This window comes from Sarcophilus harrisii, chromosome 4 (assembly GCF_902635505.1).
Source record: "Sarcophilus harrisii chromosome 4, mSarHar1.11, whole genome shotgun sequence".
In the NCBI taxonomy this organism is placed as follows: Eukaryota; Metazoa; Chordata; class Mammalia; order Dasyuromorphia; family Dasyuridae; genus Sarcophilus; species Sarcophilus harrisii.
The window spans coordinates 293914207-293937593 of record NC_045429.1 but is presented as its reverse complement, the minus strand read 5'-3'; the positions used below and the strand labels follow the sequence as shown (position 1 = coordinate 293937593).

The 23387-nt window shown below is 34.5% G+C and overlaps 1 protein-coding gene across 6 annotated transcripts in view; it reads left to right on the top strand.

Annotated features, from left to right (window-relative positions):
• WDR45B (WD repeat domain 45B) overlaps positions 1-23387 on the top strand; it is a 128099-nt gene that overhangs the window by 20986 nt on the left and 83726 nt on the right. For 5 of the 6 annotated variants that reach the window (XM_023502849.2, XM_023502848.2, XM_031968459.1 and 2 more), the window contains exon 2: positions 1965-2039. In XM_023502849.2, the coding sequence (XP_023358617.1) occupies positions 1965-2039 (75 nt within the window). Of the gene's footprint in view, positions 1-1964; positions 2040-9417; positions 9632-23387 lie in introns of those variants that run through there. The other variant, XM_031968460.1, reaches the window with a different exon arrangement.

Below are 23387 nucleotides of genomic sequence, written 5' to 3'. Positions count from 1 at the left end.
CTTAATCATACTGGCGTGCGAGTCTCTTACAGCACAGCTAAATTTTACAGTTCTCCAATTCCCTCAAAGAAAAAAAATCCATATTAACCATATTAACTTCAAGGAGTTAGTGTTTTGATTTATAGCTCATGAGCATCTGTTGGTGTTTTTTTTTTTTTTTTTTTTTTTTTGCCATGATTGTTAGTATGTAGTAGTTAGCCAGACCAAAATTGCATTTAGAGAGGGAAATTTTAAGGAAATGATTAATATCATAGAGAGAAATACTGAAATCAGAAGGATGAATAGTTTTAGAGGGAAGCCCAAATTCTAGTAGGTTAAGGACATTATAGAGGAGAAATAGAGATGTTATGCTTCTGGAAGAATTATTTTATTTAATCAGCAAGCATTTGAGAAATACTATGTAGCAGACACTATCAAAGGCACTGGAGATACAAATATGGTCTCTTCTCTTAAGGAGCTCGCCTTTAGATGGAAATAGTATGCAAAAAATGTGCAGTGAAAAGGCATACAATTGAGGAGTCATGATTGTGTTTGAGGAGTGTATTGAAGAAAGAAATTTGAAAGAGGAGTAAAAAGACAGAAAGCTTTGATTTTAAAGAATAAACAGGGTTTTCTTTCTGATCCTGATGGTAATAGGAACCTGCTGGAATTTGAGTAGACAGGATGATGGTCAAACCTGAACTTAAGGAAAATCACTGGCCACTCAATAGAGTATAGGTTGTGCTGGGGAGATGACTGGAAGCAGCCCTGGTGTAAGGGTGGTGAGGGCCTGCACCAACATTGACTGTGTCAGTGGAGAGAAGGGGATTGCATATATGATATTTAGATGACTGAAATAATGAAACCTTGGCTTGGATATGTTGTGTACATGCAAGTGAGAAGTTAGGGTTTGATCCTAACCTTGAGGGTTGTTATCATGGATGAATGGGAGAGTGGTACTCTCAATATTAATAGGAAATTGGGGAAAAAAATAGGATTTGGGGGCATGATAAGGAGTTCAGTTTTCAACATGTTGAGTTTAAGGGACATTCAAATCAAGATGTCTTAAAAAGCAGTTCATGATGGGAAACAGGAGCTCAGGAGAGAAATAGATAGACAGTAGATTTGGGAGTCATTTTCATAGAGCTGATAATTGAACTCTCCAATAATTAGATGAAATGCAAATAAAAACAACTCTGAGGTTCCGCCTCATACCCTTTAGACTGATAAAAATGACAAAGGAAAATGTTGAAAGGACTATGGGAACAGTATACTATTCTTCTGGTGGAGCTGTCCACTGATCCATCCATTCTGGAGAGAAATTTGGAGCTATGCTCAAAAAGCTATTGATAACATATAACTTTTTTTTCAACTATACCACATATCCTAAAGAGATTAAAGAAAGAGACAAAGAATCCAGATATACAAAAATATTTGTATTAGCTTTACTACTTCAAAAGAATTGGGGAGAGGGACCCATTAATTCTGACATTAATGTGATGGAATATAATTGTGCTGTAAAATGAGTGGGCTGGTTTCACAAAAACATGAAATTATGTAGTGAAGTAAGCAAACCAAGAGAGCAAATTATGGAATAACAATGTAGACATTCAATTTTGAAAGTGTCAGATACTCTAATCAACACCATGATTATCACCCAATGATGACCTTAATTTCAGAAGATTTTGATGAAATAGTCTGACAGAAAAATTCAGATTGTAGATTGAAACATTTTTTTTGAACATGACTTTTTTTTTTTGGCATGTGTGTTCGTAATAGGGAATTTTAAAAATGAACTGAATATTTGAAAAACTGAATTCTTATTTACTCTTATAGGAGTAAAAAAAAAAAAACCCCTCTAATTTGCTCTTGAAAGACTTCTTTTATTTTTCAGATTCCATATCAATTTTATCTTTTGGACATGATTTGATTAGTAAATAATTCCATAGAACCTAATAATATGCTTCTCTTTCATTTCTTTTTAGGTTGCTTTGCATGTGGAATGGAAAATGGATTCCGAGTCTACAATACTGATCCACTAAAAGAAAAAGAGAAACAAGGTGAGGAATGTGTACCAGGAGTTTCTTTTCACCTCCATTCTGAAAATCTCAGATATTTACCTGGAGTCTTTTGAAAAGAAAATGTTATTTCCCTATCTCCTTTGTGAAGTTTAATAGAATCTATATTTTCTTTGCTTCTCTCAAAACCTCTTCATGTTATCTCCCACTGTCTCCTTTCCCATCTCTAAACATAACATGGTTCCTTTCCAAAGCTAATCTTCTTTATTTGTCCTTACTCTCTCACCTTCTAACTTCTCCATATTTTGACCTTAATTATTCCCTCTCTTTTTTATGATTTGCAACCTATTCCTATCTACTGTTTTTTTTTTTTTCTTTACTTTCAAACATACTGTAGTATCCTCCATCATGCGAAGTTTTTTTTTTTTTTTTTTTTTTTTTTATCAGACTCCTGGAAAAAGTCATCTACACTCATTGTATTCAACCATATGTTGTCTGTCTTATGACCTCATCATTGACACTGAACCCTCTAAAGTTACTAATGACTTCTTAGTTGCCAAACTTGGTGGTTGTTTTTCAATTTATTTTTGTTTTGGGATTTTTTTCTTGTTTTTCTACCTAACTGCTTCTCTGCATCCTTGGGTGGTTTCAACTTCCAGATCCTGTTCCCTAATTGTGGGTGTTCCCCAAGGCTCTGTCTTAGGCCCCTATTTTTCTTTTTCTACACATATTAATTTTATAAGCTTACATCAACTTCTTTGTATCACCAGATGTAAAATCCTACCCAAAGGTTTTCCTTGGGCTTTAATAATGTAGTGTTATTGCCTTTTAGATATTTTAAACGGTATGTCCTGAAGACATCAACATATCCAAAATTGGGCCTATTATTATTGCTTCTAAACCTTCCCTTTTTCTTTTCTTTTCTTTTCTTTTTTTTTTTTTTTTTTTCTTCTAATTCTTTGCAATTGGGGCAATTGCAAAGGCAATTGGGGTTAAGTCAGGGTCACACACCTAGAAAGTGTGTTAAATGTTTCAGGCCAGATTTGAACTCAGGACCTCCTGACTTCAGGTCTGGTGCTCTATCCACTGCACCATCTAGCTTCCCCTTTCCAAAGTCTTCTATTTCTGTCAAAAGTACCATTATTATTTGACTTTATAATATAATTTCATAATCTGGTTTTTCTCCTTAGCTCACTCTCTCTGACCCTACATATTTAATCAGTTACTAGATTCTGTTTTTTTTGCAGCATCTCTTACATCTGATCCTCTTTTCTCACTCACATGACTACCACATCACCTCTTCTTTAGATTATTGTTTTCTCTGGGGCAAAGCTTTCCTTATTTCAGTATAACCTTTACACTGCTGAGTAATTTTCCTGATCTGATTATATGACTCTCCTATGTGACTAACTCTTGCTTCTAGGATAAAATTTAAACTCTTCTGTTCAGCTTTTGATTTCTTTCACAATCTTAATTTTTCCCTTTTTGCATTCTATGATTCAAACACCATGGCATTTTTTTCTGCCCTTCATACATATATTGCATCTCTGGTTTCTTTGTTTTTGTTCCTCACACCTGTAATTCATTTCCTTTTCATTTCTACCTCAGAATCTTTTTCTGTTAAGACACAGTTTAGCGCCTTTCTTAATTTCCTGGCTGCTAATGCTCTCTTAAATTACCTTGTATCCATTTATTTTGTATTTATTCTCTTTATTTTTATAATCTCCCTTGTTACAACGTAACCTTTTTGTGAGTAAGTATTATTTTATTTGTTATTTCCAGCACTTTGTACTCTACCTGGCACATATGGTTGATTGATTGTAGTGTTTGTGTTCTATTGGAGTATCTCATACTATTAAGAATGTCATTGGGAATTTTCAGTATAGAAGGAACCTCCTTTTATCCTAGTATTTATAACAGTTTAAGTTTTTAGTAGCTCAAGATAGCTTAACTGTGATAAGATTTTTGGAATAATCTACATAGAATCCTGTTAGAAGGAAAACCAGATCTTAGTGTTTCTTTGTGTTAGAATGCAGTGCTCTTGTACAGAGGCCAAATGAAACTTCATTTTCATGTGCATTCAGTTAATAATTTGATTGGAAGAATTGGTGGTGTCCTTGACAAATAGTGAAGTTTGCAAGGTGGGCAAGTTAATGGGGGTAATTAAAGGGTACAGTACATAGACTGCTAGAATTGCTGCATGAGTTCAAATCTGGCCCCAAACACATACTAGTCACTTTACCCTATCTGTTTATCTGTTTCCTCATCTGTAAAATGAGCTGGAGAAGAAAAAGGCAAACCACTCCAGTATTTTTGCAAAGAAAACCCCAGATGGGGCCATGGAGAGTTGAACATGACTGAAAATGATTTAAGTACATATAATGAGTTGGGGATATCTCATCAAGATGGAGATAGCCAAAGACAATTGGAGATGCAGGACTATCTATGTAGATTTGAGAGCCATTTGCTTAGTAATGATAGGGTCTATTGTTTGTTTTTTGATGAGGCAGTTGGAGTTAAATGCCCAGCATCACATGGCTACTAAGTATCAGGTATCTGAGACCATATTTGAACTCAAGTCAACCTAACTCAGGGCCAGTATGCTATCCTCTGTGCCAGCTTCCCCTTCCATCCCCTGCTCCATAATTAAATGGCATTGGGACCAGTTGGTTGTACAAATGAAAGTGTAAGCACTGTTGGTGGTCAGGGAAGCTGTGTCATCACTTGCTTAGGCAAGTGAATGCTAGAAAATGGAAGGAGGAAAAGGTTAAAAATGAAAATTTGTTATTTATGTAGCAAACATTCTAGAGAGCATGGTAGAAGTAGTGGTTAGGTTTATGGTGGGATGAGTGAATAGAATGGAGTGGAAATAAGGGAATAGTCAGTGGGGCAGCTCGGTGGCACAGTGAATGAAGTACTGGGCCTGGAGTATGGAAGATCCATCTTTGTGAGTTCAAATTTAACTGACATTTTTAATCCTATTTACCTTCATCTGTAAAATGAGTATCAAATGAAAATATTTTGCAAATGTCAAAATGCAGCATAAATGCTAGCTTTATTATTTTTGCCCTAAACAATCAAATCCTTTTTTATAATCAACAAAACAAATATAGTGGGATCTCTACCTAGTTATCTCCAAAGTAGGGATAGGCACTCTTGGGGAACATGCCAGGACTATGTTATCAATCAGAGAATTGGAAGCCAGTTTACATATCACCTTCCCTGAGATGGCTAGCCAGTCATTCTCATCCATTCAACTGCCAAATATTTTAATTTCTTTGTCTGCAACATGTCTTGCATATGTCATCACTCTACTCAATCAACCATCTCATCCCATTTGAACTAGACTATTGAAATAGCTTCTTTTTTGGTCTCTTCCTATACCATCCTCTATATAGCTTTCATCCAAAGTAATCTTTATATCTAACTATAGTATATATATATATATATATCTGACTTTAATAAATTTCTTCTCAGTAAATTTCAGTGGTTCTTTGTTTAAATCTAGGATCATTTTTCATGTTTATCATAAATTTAAAAATTTTGTTGAGGGGAATAAGTTTTACAACATATATAATTATTAGGACAATAATATGTATATATTTGCATATATTATATATATATATATATATAAATATACACATATTGAGGGTATGTCATCAAAATATTTTTACTAATTTTGACTAATTGGATCTAAAAAGTTTGGAAATCCCTGACTTAAATTGTCAAGAAAAGCTTACCTTTCCCTCAAGGATGCTATTGATACATTAGGATTAATATTTTTGCAACTTCTATTTTCCTAGATACTGAGAATTTAGATTCCAAATGTGTTGACATCATTGTTTATTAATGGCTATTAAAATATCATTAGATAATTTTTTTACTTCTTAGAACAAAATTAGTCATATCTGACTCTTTGTGACTTTGGACCAAAGCACCAGAGGTGGTCCTATCCTCCTCCTGAAGTCATGTCCATGTTTGTTGTTTCTCGCCCTTCATTGTCCTCTACTGTCTCCAGTCTTTCTCAATGTCAGGGTCTTTTCCTTTGAGTCCTGTTTTTTCATTTTGTGGACAAAGTATTTGAGTTTCTACTTATTTGAATGAATGGTCTATATTAATTTCTTTAATTTAATTAATTTTAATTGATTTTATCTCTTTGTTGTGCAAGTCTTCTCCAACACCACAATTTGAAAGCATTGATTCTGTGGTGTATTCACTTTTGCTTATAGTTCAGTCATATATTATTACTATTGGAAAAACCATAGTTTTGATTGTGTGGACTATTACTTTTTAGTTTGCTGTTCAAATTTGCCATAGCTTTCCTTCCAAGGAGCAAGTGTCTTAATTTCATAGCTGATCTCTCCATCTGTACTGGGTTTTGAGTGTAAAAATATGAAATCTGATGCTTCTATTTCTTCTTTTTTTCCCAGGAAGTCACTGGACATGATCTTAATTTGTTTTTTGTTTTTTGGGTGTTTTTTTTTTTTTGTTTTGTTTTGTTTTGTTTTGTTTTTTGGCTAAGTTTTAAGATCAGCTTTTCCATTCTCATCCCTTAACTTCTTAATTCCTCTTTTTTTTTTTTTTTTGTTTTTTTTTTTGTTGTTATTATGTACACATTTGAACCTGTTGGTATTTTTCTCAGCAGCCTTAATTCTGACTTTTGATTCATCCAGCCTGACATTTTACCTAATGTTCTATAAGATGGCAATACACAGCCTGATCGTGTTTCTTTTCCAATTCTAAAGCAATCAGTTATTCCATGTTTGGTTCTAACTGTTGCTTCTTGGTCTACATACAGGTTCCTGAAGAGATAAGTAAGATAATCTAGTATTCACATCTTTTTGAGCATTTGCCACATTTTGTAGTGTAATTTCATTTTTATTCTGTTGGTATAGACGGTGAACTTTAATGATAGCATATTATTAATAAGAGTTCAAATGTCACAAAACTCCTCATAGTGGTGGGCTCATAGTTTATATACTCTTTGAAATATGTTCCTTAGTGTGGCAATCAGCTCCAGTTGATTAACAAATAATGAGAAAGTAGTATAATAGGATATGGGCTCATTCTGATGAGGGTCTTGAGGGTATGTGACTTGAATCATCCAAATTTTGGTTAAAGAGACATAACAATTTACATTATCATCCATATTTCTTCAGAACTGGGTGTGTTAATCTATCCATTAACTTAAATTTATAATTTCTTTTAAATCTTAGCCTGGGTAAGTCCTTGAGAAAGATTTCCTATACTGGTTGATTTTTAGGTGAGGAAGTAGAAAAGAGAATAAACCATGATCTTGATTCAATAATTATTAATGCTAGAGAGAAATTATCATTTCTCCCAGAAGTCATGCCAGAATAAAATGATTTTACCACTACAGATAGCTGGATGGTGCTAAAATTCATGACCAACTGAAATTAAAGTAATGGGAAGTGATTGTGGCATACCTTCTCATTAAATATTCATCAATCAAGGTTGCCATTCACTTTGTCAGGTGAGTACCCAGTCAGAAGGCAAACGGATTTAAGGTGACCTGCTTTTCTTTGATCACAGGAGAGAGACCCTTTTATTTGTTATTGGCCAGCCTAATTAATTAATTCATCTTTTGTATCTTTGGAACTTTGTCTCATAATTTTATTTGCAGTGCACTATTTCTTATCTTATACCAAATGTTATGATGATTATGGCTTTGTAGTATAATTTGAGATCTAGGCTTCCTTCACTTTTTTCATTCCATTTAGATTTTTAAACTTTTGTCCTTTCAGTTGAATTTTTTTAACCTATATAATGAAATCTTTTGGTAGTTTGGTATGGTATTCAATAAATAAAGTATTGTCATTTACCTGACAAAAAAGCTTGATCTGCTTATGAACAATGAATATTTCTATAATTATTTATATCTTTCTTTGGTCGAATGTTTTGTAATTGTTCTTGTGTATATTTTGACAGATAAAATCTGTGTTTTTTAAAATTTCATTTACTGCTGGGTTTTGTAAGTAGTAGTTTAAAAATTCTAGTGACTGTACAGGTCTATTTTATGTTCTGCAATTTTGTTAAAATTGTAATTATTCATTTTATTTGTTCCAAATTCTGTCAGCTCTCTTTCCTCACTCATTGAAAGGACAAGAACAACAAAATCCATTGGAGTTCTAAAGCCTTTCAGTATTGGTTATCTTTATTGTTGTTACTGGTTGTTCTCACTTGGCTCATATTGTGTGGGATGGCATTCAGATTGACTGCTCAGAGGTACTTCTAGATTATTTAGAGTTTAAAGTGACAACTCATCACTAAAGGCCTCTCAGGGGACTTTGTCTCCAATCTTAAATACCACAAAAACCTTCCTTGCCTGCAGGGAATAAAGAAGTTCTTGGCCTTTCTGTAAGGTTCATTCTGATGAGGGTTTTGAGGGCATGTGATTGTCTCAACAGCATTTTGCAAAAATCTGACATAAGCATTATTGTAAAGAATTTAGTAATCTTACTTCTGAGAAATAGAAAATTTCAGACTTTAGTTATTTTAGTAAACTTTTTTTGGGAGACTTCCCAGAAATTATTTCACACAATATAATATCCTTCATATATATACATACATACACTTCATTCTATACCATAGTAGAATTCCATTACAATCATATACAAATATGGTGGGATTTTTAACACCATTCCCCAATTAAGGGGTTCTTTTCTTCTAAGTTCTTCTCATTTCTCTTGAAGAGCTTTTATACATATTTTATTATTACTATTTAATTAATTATTATTACTATTTTAATAAATATTTACAAATATTTTTGTCCTTATGGGATTCTTTTATCTCTTTGGGGCAAAAGACTATTTTAATAGTTTTTCTACATTTGCATTTGAACTGCATTTATCAGTTCTCAACTGTGAGGGCAAATAGGAATATTGGGGGCTATAATAAAAAATTGTAATCTAGAGCTGTATTTTCACACAAAAATACAGTGTATTTTTACACTTCTTGCATACGGTTCTTTATAACAGAACATTAATTCTGATAATATACTTTTTTCTAACATAGTAAACCATAAAATAAAATTGGTTTTATTTTTTCTTGCTAGTAATTTTCTAGAATTTTGACATTTTTAGATAACATTGATATAAAAAAGGCCTTAAAAAGGATTTTAGTTAATATTCACTTTTCATAATAAATGTATTGTACAGCATTATAAAATACTTTACAACAAATAAAATTTTTCAACCTGAATCTTACCACTGATGGTGGTGTGAGGTTGTTGTACTACATACTCTCTCTATACTATATATACTCTATACTCTATACTATAAACCTTGATTGCTTTGTGAAAAATCAAGGAAGAAGTTGCTGGGACTTTAGTTGTTGCTGTCAGAAGATGCTGAGGCTGGTGATGTCTCAACATCACTTCTGATAACTCTGTACTTCACAGCTTGAATAGTGTTGGAGAATGTGAAGGAGGCCCCTGCTTGAAATAATCCATCACTGATGTCTGCTTTGTGTGCCGCTTGATCCTTAAGTGTCTCTGAGTTTGGGAACCTAGCAGAGATGAGTTGACATGAGGCTGCGATTGATGATGGGATTCAGCCTTGATGTCTCTGACCAGCTGATTGATTATGCCAAGCCACCATTCAAGCTTGAAAACTGTGAGTGGCACAATCATTTTTTTTTTTTTTCCTACTAACACAAAGCTTTGAATGTGTGTGGTTGCCATTGTGAAAGTGAAAATGAAGCTACCAATAAAATCACAAATGCTTCAAGTTACAACAGTTAAACATGCAGATGTTGAGGATTGTCATTGGAAATTGTTTTCCATAATAGTTAGGCACGACAGTTTCAGTGCCTATTTCCCTTCAGTCTGTCTAATATTTGTATTCCCCTTAGCCATTTTCCAGCTTACCCAGTCATACCTCAGAGTTGTTTTAATTTGTATTTGTATTTATTATTGTATTTGTATGTATTTGTATTTCCCTAATTATTAGTAATTTAGAGCATTTTTCACATATCTTTGATTTATTCTCAAAACTGTCCTTTGATCACTAATCAACTCATTCTTTCTTTTTTTTTTTTTTTTTTTTTTTTAAATTTAATAGCCTTTTATTTACAGGTTATATGTATGGGTAACTTTACAGCATTAACAATTGCCAAACCTCTTGTTTCAATTTTTCAACTCTTAGCCCCAGCCCCCTCCCCCAGATGGCAGGATGGCCAGTAGATGTTAAATATATTAAAATATAAATTGGATACACAATAAGTATACATGACCAAAACGTTATTTTGCTGTACAAAAAGAATCAGACTCTGAAATATTGTACAATTAGCTTGTGAAGGAAATCAAAAATGCAGGTGGGCATATAGGGATTGGGAATTCAATGTAATGGTTTTTAGTCATCACCCAGAGTTCTTTCTCTGGGCGTAGCTGGTTCAGTTCATTACTGCTCCATTGGAAATGATTTGGTTGATCTCATTGCTGAGGATGGTCAGGTCCATCAGAACTGGTCATCATATAGTATTGTTGTTGAAGTATATAATGATCTCCTGGTCCTGCTCATTTCACTCAGCATCAGTTCGTGTAAGTCTCTCCAGGCCTTTCTGAAATCATCCTGTTGGTCATTTCTTACAGAACAATAATATTCCATAATATTCATGTACCACAATTTATTCAGCCATTCTCCTGTTGATGGGCATCCACTTAGTTTCCAGTTTTTGGCCACTACAAAGAGGGCTGCCACAAACATTCGTGCACATACAGGTCCCTTTCCCTTCTTTATGATCTCTTTGGGATATAAGCCCAGTAGTAACACTGCTGTAATCAACTCATTATTAATTTGACTCGGTTTGAGTGTGGCTCAAATTTCCCATCAGATGGGAAATTCTTGTGCGCCAAGGGGAAGTAGATTAGCAGATTTAAGCTAGAGAGATCATGGGAAACATACCTTGTCAGTACAGCATAACACAGGTTTTGGACATCCCAGTCAACTGCCCTGGTGCAGTTGCTGAAGGATCTGCCTCATACTTGCAGAGTATCCCTCTGCCATCAGGTAAGAGCCATGATCCTTCCAAGTTCTCAACTGCTCCGAGAGTTGAGGCCTCTTTTTTTCCTTCTGAGAAAGGAAGACTAGGGGAAAGTACAGGTATCAAGGCCATTATAGGATTAATCTCCTGGTCTTCAGCAGCTCCCTTGGCCTCCTCATCTGCTAATAATCTACTTCCCTTTGCCACAAAAGAATTTCCCATCCGATGTCCCTTTTTGCATCACTGCTACATTGCTAGGAGCCAGAATGTTTTCCAGTACCTCTCTGACTAATGTTCTTTACTCTTTACACTTTACTGTTCTTCCCAAATTTTCCAACTATATGCACCACATCCCAGGCATATTTTGAATTGGTGTATCCCTCAATAACTTCAATGCTTGATTTAAGGCATACGATTTGTTTGAGCTGACCAATGGGCAGGTAGAGTGGAAGTTTTATCTCCATCCACAATAGCAAATCCATTTTTCCTTTTCCCATCTATCATCCTAGAAGAGCCGTCTATAAACCAATTTACTCCCCCAAATATTGGGGATTCTCTTAAATTCTCTTTCATGGTTTGAAAATCAATTCACTCAAAAAAAAAAAAAAAAAATTAAGAAAGAAAATCAATTCACTCTAAGCAATAATGTTCATCTCCGGGGGATGGTTCTATTCCAGTGGACAAAAAGGAGGTAGGATTGAGAACCCAAGAACTTCCAGAACCACCCCTCCACCTCTCCCTCAACGTTGACAAACAGGTGGAAAGATGGGGAGAGTCAATACAGGTGTTGAAATTAACAAACGCCTTATGTCTTCAAACTTCTCTTGATCCCACATGATTAGAATTTGGACTTTCCTCCAGCATAAGTGATACAAGGATTTTGTGATAGCAGCATAAGAATCTGTCCATACCTATAGTTATCCTACTAACCCCAGAAATTTGCGTAACTCTTTCTTTGTCTTAGGTTTGGGTATGTGAAATTTTGTCAGGGTACTCCCTTCACTAATCAAATGCCCTAAATATTTCACAACCCCTCTCCACAAATTGCAAGTTCTCTTTTGATACTCTTAAACCTTAATCCTCCCAGGAAATTTAATAGACAACTATTGGTGTGTTTCCTTGTATTCCCCACTACTGACTAATGTATCATCTACATACTGTAATACTCAAGTTCCCATTACTGGTTGGAAATCTCCCATAAAATTTTCAAGGATTTGACCAAACAAATTCGGGGACTATATGGCCCTCTTAGGGCAAGAGGCACCATTTCATTTTCTGCTTCCTTCCAGACTCTGGATCTTTCCATTGGAAGGCAAAGAAGTTTCTACTACTCTTCTCTAAAAGGGGGGTCCACAATGCATCCTTGAGATCTAATACATTGAACCACTCTGCAGAACTAGGAATCTGGCCCAGAATGGGTCTGGAACCACAGGGTGGGAAGCTAACACGATTTGATCTCCCTTAGATCCTGAACTAACCTGTATTTCCCAATTTCTCATCCTTCTTGAATGGAAGTATGAGTGTGTTGAAGAGTGAAATGCAGGGTTCTATGTCCATTTCTCAATAAGCTTTGTATCACAGGTTGCAAACCTCTCCTTCCTTCTAGTATTGTTTGACTCAGTAGGGTCTTTCAATGTGATTTTTATCTGGACTCTGTCTGTTCTGCCTGGATTGTTCCCAGGCAACCAGGAATTTCCTTGCCATCCACAGTTAAGTTCTCCAGGACAACCTTTCCATCTCTCTGGAGATGCTTCAAGATGTTTTCAGTACACCATTCACCCAGCTCCCAATATTTTTGGGACATCACATCATCATCCTCCCTGAGCTGATCCACTAAGTTAAGCAGCATCATGGGCACAGCCATAGAGTCAGCCTTCATGGCTCCCGAGAGCTGGGGTTGGCCCAGGCCAATGGGGTTCATTTGAACCCAGTACACAATCTGATCCATCATCTCCACAGCTTCTTTCTGGTATTGGGAGTTATACTTATTCTACTTCTACTGGGGTACATGCTAGGTCCTTGTGGAATCAACACAATTTCTAGTTTACTCCTGATTCTGAGATGAGCAGAAATCTGCCCAATGTTTCCCTTTTCCCCATATATAAGAAAATTTTCTCCTTTAACCCCAGAAATCACCAGGGTCCCCTTAGATAATTTAGCCCCCTCAGGCAAACAGGTCACTGAAGATCTCAATGCTTCGGTGTCTATTAAGAGTCACAAGAGTCTTCTGGTGGTAGTCTTACAAGAACCATTGGCTCCCCTAATCTTCATCAGGCTTAACAAGGGAACATATCTGCTGTCCCATCCTCTGCTGGGGATATATATATATATATATATATATCCTTTTTGCCCTACTTTTTGACATCCCCAATATCTCAAAGGCTTTCTACTGGTATCTGACTATGCATTAGTTACAAAGTGCAATTTCAATGTATCCTCTACTCCTGGGTCATCAGGATCAAATCCAGAGTACCTCCTCATTCTGGCTTTAGATGCTAGCTAGTGACTCCTCCTTCCCCCGAGTTACCCCAAAGGCCCTTTTTATGTTCTGTGCCTTTGGCACCACATTTTGAACCCATAATTATCAGTTCTCTAAAATCCCTCATACTTCCCCAATATATGGGATTATTGTGATCCCAATTTGGATCTACTAAAGGGTATTTCTGGTCAGCGGGAACTACTCCTGCGCTGGAAGGTGTCTCCTGTCCCACTCCTTCATAGCTGCTCCTCTAATTAGCCCCTTCTCCTCTTGTGAAGAGAGAGAATTCAAAGTAAGTTCTCCCCAAGTAAAAAGATTAGGACCCCAAAATTGATCAAATTTGATTGATCAAAATTAACTTATGTGGTGCTCAATCACTTATCATACCTCCCTGAGCCAAGGTGATGAGGTTTAGATTTGGGGTACCCAAATGAAATTAGGGTTTCTGGTGGTCAGATTGTTAAATGAGGTTTAGTGGCGGGCAAGGTGCTCTGTAAAGGAATTTATCGACCCGAAAACCTAGATTGATAAAAGAGGTTTATTATGGGGATTGGAAGGTTAAAGTCTAGTTAAGGAAATAGAGAGGTTGGCACTTGGAGTGCCAAGCATGGGGCTGGCATGTTTGGAACCTCTGCAAAGAGAAAGTTTTGGTTTGGCTCTTTTATAATATGGGGCTTTGGCTACAAGCTGAAGGGGTCTCATGGGTGGAGTCCCAGCTTGGCTCCTCACTGGGTTTCAGCTAGGGCTTGAATTTGAATTGAATTCAATGGGTTTCAGGCCGAGCCTACCCCACCCAGATTACAAAGATGAAACTGTTCTTGAGGTGGAGTCCCTTCACTGAGGCAGAGTTGAAGGAGATTTTCTCCTTTAAGGATTTTCAGTTTTGGGGTTCCCTCTTGAAAGGGAACTTCTTTTAAGGGATACAATTTAGGGCTTGGGATTTGGGGCTCTGGAAGAGGGAAATTTTGGATATCCCTTTGAATTTGCTCTAATTCTTTACTTAGTGTAGCAAATGATCCTAGGTGGGGACCTTGGATGGGGATTAAGCCCCTGGGGGGCCTGATTGAATTAAGTCCTCTCCTTCCCTTTCAGGTCTGGAGGCCATGGTTTCTTCTCCTTGGAGGAGGGAGAGACAACAACTTTAAAGTTTCCTTTATGCCCTTTTCACTTTGATTCTTACTCAACATTATTGGAGCCCCAGAAGGCAGTTTTTGTTTAGGTGGGATATTTCGGTTTATCAGAAACTTAATGTATTCATTTACTTTGTCCAAGCTATTTCATTGATCAATCAATTTCTTGTCCCATCTCCAATTGTTTCGACAATTACAACTTTTTAATATAGTTTGAGATCAATTACTATTAAGTCCCCTTTTCTTCCTAATTTTTTTTCCTTTGGTTTCCTTGATAATCTTTATTTTTTTATTCTAGATGAATTTTGTTGTTTTTTTTTTTCTAGCTCTTTAAAGTAATTCTTTGATACTTTGATTGGGATAGTCCTGAAATTAGTTAATAGTCATTTTTATTATATTGATTCAAACTACCTGTGAGTAATATCCTTTAAATCATTAGATCCTCTTTTTTTTTTTTTGTAATTTTGTTCATATGATTCTGGTGTATATAATGGCAGGTATTTTATGGTGTCTGTTATTTTAAATAGAATTTCTATGACTTTCTGCTGAATTTTGTTGGTATTAAATGTGCCTCATTTGCGTGTGCCTCATTTGTAACTTCTCTGAACTTATTGGTTTCAATTAGTTAGCTGACTTGCTAGAATTTTATAAATAAGCCATCATATTATATATAAAGTTTTGTTTCTTATGCTTCCTTTTAAAACTTCCTTTTGCCTAATTGCTCTAGTTAACATTTCTAGTATAATATTAAATAATAAGAAGTGATGAACATCTTGCTTCATTCCTGATCTTACTGGAAAGTCTAGTGTTTATATATAGTTTTCCTAATACTCTTGAATTCCTGGTGTAAATCTAGTCTGATTACTGTGTATGTGATCTTTTTGATAGATTTGTTGTGTTCTTGTTAGTGTTTGTTTAAAATTTTTGCTTCAGTAGTCATTGGGGGAAATTGATCTCTAGTTCTTTGTTTGACTCTCCCTGGTTAAGATCTTGAGTCCTAGAAGGAATTTTTCCAGGACTCTTTGTGTTATCAAACAAAATATAGTATTGAAATTAATTGTTATTTAAATGTTGGGTAGAATTAACTTGTAAATAATCTACTCTTGGAAAAAAATTTTTTTACACGTTCATTTAATTCCTTCTGTATATTCTTTCTCTATTTTCTATTTTTAAAATTTGAACTATTTTTTTTTGTAAATATTTATCCATTTCAATTAGATTTTTCATTATGTTGGCATGCAGTTGGGTGAAATGGCTCCTCCCTTATTTCTTCATTGATTTTTAAATCAAAACTTTTCAGTTTTGATGCTGATACCTTGGTTTTCTTCTTTTAAAAAATTCAATTTAGCTGATGGTTTATTTTGCAATGCCGGAGAAATTGAGCAAGGTAAAGATTAGAGAGTATTTAATAATTTATTAAATGGAGAGAGATACTGGGATCAAAGTGGATCCATGGTTTGGTCCCAGGGCTGAATGAGACTATGTCTCCAAGAATCCAGCAAACGATCAGTTCTCAAAGACATACACATAGCTCCAACAAGGGGATAGACTGAGTCAAGTGTGGAGTCAGGAGGCTGAGAGCTGGAACAGGACTCTGACAGGGTTGGATGAGCCACCAGAGATGAGATGACATAATCAGGGGCAGGACTGAGTGAGGGTAATTAGGGAAACTGAGTCAGGACGATAAAAGAACGGTGGCATAACAATTTTATCTTTTTTTTTTTTTTTAAACCAGGTTTCTAGTTTTATTTATTAGTTCAGTACTTTTTACATTAGATTTTGTTAATCTTCCTTTGACTTTTGGGATTTGGGTTTGTATTTAAATTGGGCTTTTTAATTTGGTGATTTTGTAGGTTTTTTTTTTTTTAATGTGTGTACTGGTTGATCTCTTTCTTCTCTATTAATGTAAACTTTTAGAAATATACGTTTTCCCCTTAGTACTGTTTTTTCTGCATTCCACAAATTTTGATTTGTTTTCATTTCAATATTTTTAATAAAATAATAAAATATTGGTTTTTTGATTGTGCTTTCATTATTTTTTTAAGTTTAATTTATTGCACTGTTGGTGGAATTGTGAACGAATCCAACCATTCTGGAGAGCAATATGGAACTATTTTGGAACTATGCCCAAAAAGTTATCAAACTGTACATATCCTTTGATCCAGCAATGTTACTACTGGGCTTATATCCCGTAGTGGCTAGAAACTGGAAATTGAATGGATGCCCATCAATTGGAGAATGGCTGAATAAGTTGTGGTATGCGAATGTTATGGAATATTATTGAATATTATTAAGAAATGACCAGCAGGATGATTTCAGAAAGGCCTGGAGAGAACTGATGCTCTTCCACTCCCTCTATTTTTGTCCACTTGCATTTTTGATTTCCTTCTCATTATTTTTACCTTATTTCTAAGTCCGATTTTTCTTGTGCAGCAAAATAACTATGGATATGTATATATATATATATGTTGTATTTAACATATTTAACTAGTCTACCTGCCATCTAGGGGAGGAGGTAAGAGAGCAGAGGCAAAGGACAAGCTGCAAGAGCTTGGAGGACAATGGCTGGAGCATGGCTGACATGACTGTTAAAATAACTTTAAAATCTTCAGGAATCATTGGATTTCTAACACAAGAAGAGACTGTTTCAAGTTCTTCAAAACAAAGGAGAAGATTCAAGAAACATCTGAAAATTTTCATCTCCCTTCCTGAGATGTCAGGGAGGGCGTGACCCAAGTAACTCTTGAAACTCTAAGAGCTTCCTCTCTCTCTATATATATGATCTCCCAAAGGTTAACTCCTCCTCTAAGAGAATGGGATTATGGGTTATCTCCCAGAGTGCTCTCTGGCCCTGAAATCTCCCAAACATGTGAACTCCAATATTTCTTGCTTCTGTGAGCTCTCTAAAGGTGTGAACACAAGCATTATTTCTATCAGTTGTACTTAGTACCTTGTTTCAAGTTGTGACCCAAAATATCTCCTTCTAAGATCAAATCAATCATATTGAACCATGCTAAATTAGATGATTATTGTCTCTATCAACTCTAATGATGTAACAGTTTGTAAAGATCCCAACATATCTTCCCTTTTCTTTTGATTTAGAACATAGGTGGTCATGACCTCCCTGACTTCTCAAGGAGGTGAGAACCCCAAAAAGGTTTCCCTGACTGCTCAAAAAAAGGAGTGAAAACACCATAAAAAGGAGGTTAGAACAGGTCAGTGTTGAAAAATTGTAAATAAAAAGCTATAATAAAAAAATACAAATTGCTCAGGAAAAAAAGAAAATAAAGAGGCAGTACTGTAAATACTCCTTAGTAAAAAAAATTTTAAAAAATTTATTTAGTTTTGAGAAGGAATAAATTGAGTTTCTGTTTTATTGTCTATTTCTGCCAGTAATAATTTTTCCTTTAAAAATTTGGATGTTGTGCCATTTAGTTTACATACATATTTTATGGGCAAAAAGGCTGTTTCCCAGATTATCTGTTTTAACTAGGTCTATTTTGGCTTTTGCTAAGATTGTGATTGCTATCTATCTCCAACTTTTTACACATCAACTAAAGCATAATAGACTGTTCTAGCGCCTTATTTTTTTCTTTTTCAGATGTGTTGCTTATAAATAACATAATTTTACATCCTTTTTTCTAGTCCATTTTGCAATCATTTTACATTTTGTGAATTAATTCCATTCATTTGTGAGTTAATTCCCTGGGTTATAGTTGTTAACTGTATTTATATTTTTCCTTTGCTTTTTCCCTCCATAAAGTCTGTTTTGCTTCTGACTACTCCCTTCCTCTGTATCTTCTTTCCCCTTTTAACTATTTCAGATGAAGTAGTGAAGTTGAAGTCTCTTCAACTCCCTCAGTTGTATATTTATACATATATATGAATTTTCATTGTGTACCCCGTTGTTGTGAGAAACTTTTCCCTATTCTTTTACTTATCCTATTAACCAGCTATTCTTGTTTTGAGATCATCCAGATTCAATTGAATCACACCCAGGCCATTTTATCTAATTAGGTTTCCTGTTAGCCTTGATGAAGACAAAATTTTGTGGGGCTACAACAAAGAATGTAACAGATTAATGAATTTCATTTTTTTTTTTTTTTAATGTTTCTCGATTCCTCGGTTATGTCAAATTTTCTCTTCTGCTCTTTTCACCCTTCCCCCATCTCCAGAATGCTTGATGTTTTGTTAAAGGGAGAATTTATTTTTGGCTGTGTAGGTTATATTTGGTTATAAGCCTAGATTCCTTGATTTTCCTTATGGTATTTGTAACTGAATATTGTGTGGTCTTGAAATGTGGGTCGTCTTGTTTTTTTCTGGTTGTTGGTAGTTTCCCCCTGTGGGATTTCTCAATTTTGGCTATAATATTTTCTGATTTTCTGGTGGTTTTCATTTTGGGATTTCTCTCAGGAGGTAACTGGTAATTTCCTTTAATTTCTATTTTTCCCATTTCTTTTCATGATATCTTGAAATATGATACCTATATTGTTTATGTTGGTTTTGACTTTTCCGTAGTCCATTGATTCTTTTAATTCTTTGTTTTCTAATTCTGATTGTTTTCCTCTTTAATTCTTTTTCTTATGAGAGTTCCATTTTTGTAGACTTTGGGCATTGTTTTATATTTAACCAATTCAGAGATTTATATTTTTTAGTAATATTTTCTGTTGAGGTGTGAGAAATGAGGTTTTTTTTTTTTTTTTTTAATTTAATAGCCTTTTATTTACAGGATATATACATGGGTAACTTTACAGCATTAACAATTGCCAAACCTCTTGTTCCAATTTTTCACCTCTTACCCCCCCACCCCCTCCCCTAAATGGCAGGATGACCAGTAGATGTTAAATATATTAAAATATAACTTAGATACATAATAAGTATACATGACCAAAACATTATTTTGCTGTACAAAAAGAATCAGACTCTGAATTATTGTACAATTAGCTTGTGAAGGAAATCAAAAATGCAGGTGTGCATAAATATAGGGATTGGGAATTCAATGTAATGGTTTTTAGTCATCCCCCAGAGTTCTTTTTCTGGGTATAGCTGGTTCAGTTCATTACTGCTCCATTAGAAATGATTTGGTTGATCTTGTTGCTGAGGATGGCCTGATCCATCAGAACTGGTCATCATCTAGTATTGTTGTTGAAGTATATAATGATCTCCTGGTCCTGCTCATTTCACTCAGCATCAGTTCGTGTAAGTCTCTCCAGGCCTGAGAAATGAGGTTTTGAGATGTCCCTGATTGATGTCCCAGATTCTTTGCGAAAGAATTTGCAAAAAGTTTGTGCCAAAAAGTGGGTTTATTACACTAAGAAAATAGCTTTCTTAGCTGGCAAAATCCTGTTAGGATTATTTGCAAAGGTTTGGGCACGCAGCCTTTGATTATATTGGGTTTTTTGTCCCGGAGCTGGGGACCTTTAAATAGAGGGTGGTGATTATGCCCCTGGCCAAGATCTCCAATTGAATCATAGGAGGAGATTACTTATTTGGAGGTTCTCCAGGAAGGTGCTGCTCTCCCAAAGACTAGGAGGGGTTTCGATTCAGGGCTTTTCCAACCCTTCCCTCCCAAAGATCAGGGGGACAGTTTCTATCTTTTTTCCTGTCTCTGATTTTGATTTTTTTTAGGATGTGGGTCTTTTTTCTGCTTTTCTTCTATGCTGGATTCTCCCTGAAGAAAATCATTCCTTAAAAATTAGAATGAAAATGGTAAGCAGAAACAAATGACATAATAGAAATAATAAAATAATAGAAACAATAAAAGGTCAAAAGGATAAAAAAAATTAAAGTATCTTGTTGGAAAAACAACTGACCTGAAAAATCTGAAAACTATGATAAAAAGACTAGATATTGTATTTCAACAATTTTTAAATTAAAACTGTTCTAGTATCCTAGAATCTGAGGGTAAAATAGAAATAGAAAGAGTTCAGTAATCACTAACTGAAAGCAGTTGCAAAGTAAAAACTTCCACAAATACTATAGTCAAATTCCAGAGCTTCCTGGTGAAAGGAATAAGCAGCTAGAAAGAAACCATTAAAACATAATGGAGCCACTGTCAAGATCATGAAAGATTTAGCAGCTGCACATTAAAGGAATAAAGGGCTTAGAATATGATATTCAGGAAGGCAAAAGAGTTGGGTTTACAACCAAAAATACCCAGCAATGTAAAAAATGGGTATTTAATGATTTGGAGAGATTTTAAACATTCCTGATGAAATAGAAAATTTGACATTCAGACAGATTTAAGAAAAGCATACAAAAGTAAACATGAAAAATAAATCAAAGGTACTCAATAAGATTTGCTGTTTATTATTTACATGTTTTACTGTTTACTGTTTCGAAGATGATAGATGTAACTTTAAGAACTTGTGAATTCTACATTCACGTGGGCTGAGTTGATTATATTGGAATAATTTTTAAAAACGGTGGGAGAAAAGTGGGAGGAGGAAGGAAAAGGAAGAATAGGGGAAATTGAATAAAAAAGGAAGATAAGGAAAATGAGGGGGAAATGATGTGGGCATAGGCACTCTTTATCTAACTGGTAAGTAAGAGGGAAAAGGGATAAAGGAAAGGAGAAATAAAAAATGAACAATAAAAGGAGGGCAAGTAAAGGAAGACAATAATCAAAGGCAAAACTGGAGAGGGAAAGGTTAAAAAGAGAGAGAGAAAAAAATAGATTGAGGGAAATGCAATTCGGAATCTTAACTGTGAATATGAATGGGATGGACTCATATAAATGGAAGTGGATTGGGGCAGAATGATGAATTAGATTAGATGAATTAGAAACCAGAATCCAACAATGTCATTTACCAAAAAAAAAAAAAAAAAAAAAACCCACTCAAAACAGATACAAACCAGGTTTTATTATGCTGAAGTAAAAAAGTCAAGGATAGCAGTCATGATTTCAGACAAAACAAAAGCATAAAAGAGGTAAGCAGTAATTTGCTAAAAAGTACCAAAGACAATGAAGTAATAACAATAAAACATTTTTGTACTAAATAGCATAGCATCCAAATTCTTAAGAGAAAAATGAATTATTTGAGGAATTAAAGAACTATACTATATATTTTTAAAATAGCTTTTTATTTACAAGATATATGAAGGGTAATTTTTCAGCATTGACCCTCTTTTTCAACTTTTCCCCTCCTTTCCTCCACCTCCTCCCCTAGATGGCAGGCATAACCATACATGTTAAATATGTTAAAGTATATGTTAAATACAATATATGTATACATATACATACAGTTATTTTGCTGCACAAGAAAAATTGGACTTAGACATAAGGGTAAAAAAAACCTGAGAAGGAAATCAAAAATGCAAGTGAACAAAAACAGGGAGTGGAAATGCTATGTTCATATTCATATTCACTTAGTTCTTTCACTGGGTATAGTCTGTTCTCTTCATTGTTGAGCAAATGGAAATGATTTGATTCATTTCATTGTTGAAGAGAGCCATGTCCATCAGAATTGATCATCATATAGTATTAATAGAGTTAATGATCTCCTGGTCCTGCTCTAAATAAGAAAAGTTAAGGAAATGAATAGAATTTTAGAAAAGTTACATATGTTAGAGCTCTGGAGAAAATTTTATGAGAATAGAAAAATCGAAATGAGAATAGGGTATACTTTTTTTCTCAGCTGTACATGGTGCCTTTAACAAAACAGACCATAAAAAGTCACAAAGAAATGCTGCAAATCAGAAATGTTAAATCTATATTTCTAAGACCATAATGTAATTAACAATTACATTCAGCAAAGGAAATGGATTAAAAATTAATTGGAAACTGAATAATTCTGCAGAATGAATAGGTCAAAGTAATTTCTTAGGAGAAAATTTATCTCTCCAATTGCTTATTTTGCTTTATTTAAAAGAAAAAAGAGCAGGTAAATGAATTGGGCAAGCAATTAAAAAAAATTTTCCCATTAATAATGGAATAGCTAGGTGGTACAGTGGACAGAGCACCAGCCTTGTCACAAAGACCTGACTTCAAATCTGCTCTCAGACACTTAACACTTCCTAGGTATGTGATTTTAGGCGAGTCACTTAACTCCAATTGCCTCAGTTAAAAAAAAAAATAAAACAAATTAAGAACTTAAGGACAAATTGATAAAATTTAAAATAAAAAACCCATCAAACTGATAAAGCTAAAGTTAGTTTTATGAAACTATTGATTAATTTGACTTTATATAAGATGAAAACTAGATTTTTAGTTTCAAAAATGAAAAGTGTGAATATGCCACCAATGAAGATAAAGCTAAATCACTTATTATGAGTTATTTTGTCCAAGTGTATGTCAGTAATTTAAGTAAAGTTAATGAATATTTACAAAAATATAAACTTTCCGGGTTACTACAAAAGAAAATAGAGTAGGTAAATACTTCTTTCTTAGGAAAATAAATTGAACAGGCCATAAGTGAGTTCCTAAGAAAAAGAATCCCTAGGACCAGATGGATATAGAATTAATTCTAACTAACATTTAAAGAACTAATTCCCAAACTATAGGAATGAATTGCTTTAAAGAGAGAAAGACAAAAAAAAAAAAAAAAAATACAAAGTAAATGGGATAAAGGGAAATGCATAGTTAAGTAATCTTAACTGTGAATGAGAGTGGGATGGACTCACTTGTAAATGGAAATGGATAGTATAATGGATTAGAAACTAGAGTTCAAAAACATATTATTTATAAAACACAAAAAATACACAAGTAAATTATACAAATTCCTTTTAAAGCACCTTTGTGTTTTAAATATCTATACATGGAGAGCACAGAAAAAGAAA